This window comes from Muscardinus avellanarius (genome assembly GCF_963383645.1).
Source record: "Muscardinus avellanarius genome assembly, chromosome: 3".
In the NCBI taxonomy this organism is placed as follows: Eukaryota; Metazoa; Chordata; class Mammalia; order Rodentia; family Gliridae; genus Muscardinus; species Muscardinus avellanarius.
In genome coordinates this window covers 58643384-58649392 of record NC_137788.1, presented here as the reverse complement: position 1 = coordinate 58649392, position 6009 = coordinate 58643384, and the positions used below count along the sequence as shown (strand labels likewise).

The 6009-nt window shown below is 42.4% G+C and overlaps 1 protein-coding gene across 1 annotated transcript; it reads right to left on the bottom strand.

Annotated features, from left to right (window-relative positions):
• Positions 1 to 5504: 5504 nt before the first annotated feature.
• LOC308260468 (large ribosomal subunit protein eL39-like) lies at positions 5505 to 5660 on the bottom strand (the record flags this gene model as incomplete). The annotated part of the gene is made up of 1 exon (XM_080691814.1): positions 5505 to 5660. One exon carries the CDS (start codon positions 5658 to 5660, stop codon positions 5505 to 5507), a length of 156 nt encoding a protein of 51 aa, XP_080547940.1.
• Between the last annotated feature and the right edge of the window lie 349 nt (positions 5661 to 6009).

The window sequence follows — 6009 nt, the reverse complement described above, 5'->3', positions numbered from 1 at the left end:
AGGTGTGCAGCTGTGGCAAATCACTTAATCACTCAAGACAGTTTTCTCATCTGTAGAATGGAAATAAAAATAGCATCTGCTTCACAGGATTACGGCGGGGGTCGCTGGAGAAGCTCTTTGCATGGTGCCTGTATACAGCAAGCGATCAGTAGATATCATCTGCTATGATCAGGATGATAAGCAAAAGGACCATATCACTTTCCAAGGACAGTGTTAGGACTGAGTTAAGGCAGCCTTGGTTTTTACCTCTCGCCTTGCCCATTTATGTAGGCTACTACTGAAAAGTTAATTTGATCAAACCTAGATTCTCTGTCTTCTGACTTCATGCTGCTTGTCATTTATGATAAAGTGTTCTTATAATCCTTATCCTCCCAAACAATTCTAATGTCTTAAGGATAAGAACTGGATCTTACATTTCTTTATATTTACTATAGTGTCCAGCAAATGCGTTGAGTTATAACATCTATTGATGTTCAATCCATATTTGTATTTGAAAACAACAACCAGCATTGCTTCCACTAGCAAAGAGTAGCTAGAAACTTCCAAGAGCAAATTATACAAAATTTCTTTGGGGATTTGGTTTACTTTTCAAGTTAGTTTGTACAGATTTATACCTAGAGCTTGAGAACAGGGCAGTGAGTGCAGGTATAAAGATGACAATTTGCTAGCTAACAAGCAGGTGCAGTAATACAAAAACAAGCCATACTGAGAAATGTGTATCACCTACTGTACTACAAGGACTCTTCCCTTAAAATGCATTCTTGTGCCCCCAAAATTGTTCACACTAAAAGTCATTCTAAGAATGAATACTAAGTTTCAGAGTTTTCCAAGATTTTAAATGATCAACCCTTTTAACCACGATGAACCATGTCATGTAGGATGTGATGTCCAAATTCCTGTGATCCCAGTACTTGGGAAGCTGAGACAAGAGGATCGCAGATTTGAGGCCAGCCTCAGAAATTTAGCAAGACTACACAATTTAGTGAGATCCTATTTCAAAATAAAAAATAAAATAGGGCTGAGAGTATAGCTCAGAAGTAGAATACCCCTGCGTTCAATCCCCAGTTAAAAAAAAAAAAAAAACCATGACCCAAGATTAAGGGCACATTACAACTCTTTTAAGGGCCTCTGGTGCTTACCAAAGATAACCATAAACTGAAGATTTCACACTGGAATGGGGGAACTGTCAGCTTTTAGCCAGTGAGGTCTTTGTAATATTTGCTGTACAGAGAAGCAAGGCATTGCATATTACTTGTAAATGGTGAATGAGAATCTGATATTTCTTTGTTGGCATGGGGATGGGTATACTATTATGAGCCAGAGGTGCAAGTCAAAGAAACACAGAGTTTGGTGCCAGGAATATTAACTCATTATCTATGTATATGTTTCCATATCTGTCAAATGGCAGTACCAATAGCCACTCCACTGGATATTTAAAGAATCATAGAGGATAACAATATATTCCCAAGGGCTAAGTACATAATAGATGCTCAAAAAAGTTTCATGTACACAGGGCACACACATAGTAGATTATAACAATTATCTAGAGTATTTATTTATTTATTTATTTATTTATTTATTGTGGTACTCTGGGCTATACTCCCAGACCTATTTTATACTTTATTTGGAAACAGGGTCTCACTAAGTTGCTGAGAGCCTCACTCAGTAGTTGAGGCTGGCTTTGAACCTGTGTGATCCTCCTGTCTCAGCCTCCCAAGCGCTGGGATTACAAGCGTGAGCCACCATGCCTGGCTCTTATCCAGAGTTTAAAAATTGTAAAAAGCTGGGTGTGGTGGCATAGGCTTGTAACCCCAGTATTCAGGAGGCTGAGACAGAAGGATCACAGTTTGAGGATAGCCTCAGCTACTTAGTGAGGACCTTTGCAACTCAGTGAGACCCTGTTTCAAAATAAAGAATAAAAAGCAGGGCTGGGGGTGTATCTCAGAGGTAGAATGTCCCTAGGTTCCATCCCCAGGACTGCACAAAAAATAAAAAAGAAAGAAAAAAGATAGCCAGGTATGGTGGTGTATGCCTATAATCACAGTACTTGGGAGGTGGAGACAAGAGTAAGAGTATTGTAGGTTCAATACCAGCCTTAGCAATTTAGCAATATTCTCAACAACCTAAAAGACCCTATTACAAAACTAATTTTCAGCCGGGTGTGGTGGTGCATGCTTGTAATCGCTGCGCTTGGGAGGCCGGAGACAGGAGGATCTCAGGTTCGAAGCCAGCCTTGCTGGCTTCAGAGACCCTGTTTCCAAATTAAAAAAACATATAAAAATAGGTCTGGGAGTGTAGCCCAGAGGTAGAAGGGTTTCCAGGAACCCCAGTACCACCAAAAGCAAACAACAACCCACTAATTTTCAGTTACAATATCCACAATATCCCTCGTAACCGTAACAATAATATAAAATGGTTCTATTTAGAGGCTCCCAAAGAGATGAGAAAACCTTCACATTTCACAAATGAGAAAGACATTTCACACGAGAAAATTGCATCTGACCAGGTGGTTTGCCCAGAGCATCCCGCTAGTAACTGGCCAGGCTAGGAATCGGGTCTGTCCACAGAGACCACAGGAAAGTGCTTCCCAGTGGGACATTTCGCTCTCATCCATGACTAAAAAAGAACTTCCAGTGTCTTTCACAAGGAAGATTCATTTTCAAGCAAGGAGCCACACCTGTGCGCCTGGACCAAGGCTGATCCTGAAGGCAGCCCTCTCAACTCCTAAACCAGCCCCCGCAAGAGAACACCGGTGCCCAGAGCTCATGGGCTGCGATGCTCAGAGGCCGCCACCCAAGTCCTCTCCGGGAGAAGCGCGGCACCCAAGGCGCGCCCTGCTCCGCCGCAGGGTCCCAGCGCCTCCACCCTACCCAAGCCGCGCTGTCCACTCACCGAGCTCGCCCGCGCTCGCCGGGAGGGCGGGACGGAGCGGGTGGTCCGGGGACTCCGGGTCCCACGCGGGTCGCTCACTGGAGACACCGGCTTTCTGACCACCGAGCTAGTAGATGAGGCCCAAAGAAACGGGCTTCCCGGTACAGCTGCAGGAGCTCAGCGGCCGGGCGCCCGCGGTCCCCCCAGCGGGGTTCTGCCTCTTGGGAGCTGTGCCTGTGTCGCCTCCAGCAAGGGGCTTTTCTCTCCAGACAGCATACAGAAAGCGGAGAGTAAGGCTATCTCCTAAAACTGACCGCACATTGTGTCACCCAGAGCCAGTGTGCACCATCATAAGTAAGGCAAAGTCATGTTCTGGGCTGCCACCGCCATAGTGAGGTGGCACTGTGGTTGACACTCAACAGAGAACTTTCCTCCGCGCCCCGGGGACCGCTCAGCTCTTAACACCCCCTAGCGCCCTGGTCTCCAAAGCCTTGCTCGCGTGCAAGACCACCCTCTGCGGGTGGAAGAACACGTTAGAACTTTCATTTGCACTTGCTACCTAAAAAGCAAATAAATTAGCCTGTGATAGATGACTCGACACCAGCCCCTTAACAGTAGCACGTGTTACTGCAGGTCTGAAGAATGCTCCCAGCTCAGAGCAGGTGACAGCCCTGTACTCTCTTAATGGCAATGTTTCTCTGACGCTGGGATTCGTTAATTACAAAACACACCATCAAGTACCAGCAAGAAAAAAAAAAAAAAAGAACTGACACTATGCTTTGCCATGCTAAAAAGACTTAGAGTCTTTAATTAAAATTATATTTACAGAGCTTGGCATGATGGCGAACACTTGTAATCCCAGCGTTTGGGAGGCTGAGACAGGAGGATCCTGGTTCTCAGACAGCCTCAGCTACTTAGTGAGACCTCTGCAACTCAGTGAGACCCTGTTTCAAAATAAAGAATAAAAAATAGGGCTGGGGGTGTAGTTCAGAGGTAGAATGCCCCTGGGTTCCATCCCCAGTACTGTAAAATAATTATATTTACAGAAATATCCTTATAGATGTACTGAGAATATGTTTAGTATCTATTATTCTTATGTAATCAAAAGAGGAAAATTTAAGCAAAGTAAATTGGTAAAAATATACTCTAGATATGTTCATAAAGACCAACACTCCTGATCACTTTTTTTTGTTTCATTCAATTATCACGCCCAATAAGTAAGAGTGCCAATGAAGCTCTTGTTCCTAAAAAAGTACCCCTTTTCTTGTCTTTAAGATATTCTTCCAGACCAGTCAGTTCCGTCAGATTTCTGAGCATGATTATGGGCAGGCAGACAGGGCATCAATAAACTGCTCAGGCAACAGTGTAAGACCTTTCCCAATTTTGGAGATGTTAAATATGAAAAAATTGGACATTTCAAAGTCACCTATGTGCATGTAAAGTGCTCAATGAAATTGTGATATATTCTAATTTATATTATTTAGTAGTTTAAGTGAATAAATAGATACAAAGAAACCTTTTTTTTTTTTTTTGGTGCTGAGGGTGGAACCCAGAGGCTTTCTACCTCCGGCTATACTATACTCCCAGACCTATTTTATTTTTTTATTTGGAAACAGGGTCTCACTAAGTTGCTGAGAGCCTCACTAATTAGCTGAGGCTGGCTTTGAACCTGCAGGATCCACCTGTCTCAGCTTCCCAGGTACTGGGATTACAAGTGTGCGCCACCACGCCCGGCTCAAAGAAATCTTTTAAAAGAATCTTCACACTGCAAAGTAACAAGATAGTAAGTGATTGTGAAGCTCATTTGCAATAAAGTTAAAAGGAGTTTAAATGGGTTTTTTGTGTTGTTTTTTGGGGGGAGTGTGTGTGTGTGTGTGTGTGTGTGTGTGTGTGGTAATGGGGATAGAACCCAGGGGCGTTCTACCTTCAAGCCACATCCCTAGCCCTATTTTTTATTTTGAAACAAGGCCTCACTGAGTTGCAAGGGGCCTCACCTAAATAATAGATGAAGCTGTCAGCGAACAGTGATCCTCCTGTCTCAGCCTCCCAAATGCTGAGCTTACAAGTGTGCAACACCACACCTGGTTTTATTTAAAAATTATTTTAAAGAAGCCGGGCATGGTGGTGGACACTTGTAATCCCAGCATTAGAGAGGCTGAGACAGGAGGATCGCAGTTCATGGACAGCCTCAGTTACTTAGTGAGGTCCTTCACAACTCAGTGAGAGCCTGTTTTAAAATAAAGAATAAAAAACAGGGGTGGGGTATAGCATGGAGGTAAAATTCCATCCCCGGTACTGCAAAAAAATTTATATATAAAATTATTTTAAAGAAAATATTAACAAAAACCAAAATATTCTATATTTGCTAAACTTCTCTGCAATGACATGTAATTCTCATTAATATGTCATCTAATAAATTTTTACAAAATAATTTAAAAACCTCCAAACCCACAGGTGTTCTTGTCCCTTCAGAATAATTTTTTTTAAAGGTTTCACATATTTATTCTGAAAAAAACAAAGCCCAGTACTATGCATCTTTTATCACTGGAGATCAGATTCATTTTCAGCCTGATGCAGCAAGATGATCACGTCCTTGATCCAACATAAATATGTGCCATCTCATGTCTAATTCTTTACAGACCCAGCTTGGTTCTCCTCCAATGTCTCCTCTTGGAGTTGTACCTGATTTTATTACCAGTTTTCATCCAAATCCACTGGGGAATGGGACGATTTTGCTTTTGTTTCTTGGCCAGGAATCTCTTGATCCTGAAAGTCTTGTGTGAAGACATCGCGAGGAAGTGAGTCAGGAGCTCGAACCACGATGGCGGAGAAAAGGCGAAGGGCCAGAATAATGTTAACACCCAGCAAGACCAGGCTATGATGAGAACATTAGGAAACAAGTATTTCAAAATGCTAAAAATGATTTAAATTTGTCACTTACAAAAAAAAACAAAAAAAAGGGCTTAGGAAACTTGTCAACAATTTGCTATCTTGTTTCAGTTTCTTTTTTCCCTAAATACTGTTGTATTTAAGAGAAATAAGCTGTATTTTACTGAAATTTGAAACAAAGAGAAAAAAATCCAGAACTGTACACATTCATTGAAAGGGTGTGGTGGCGCACACTTCTAATCCCAGCAG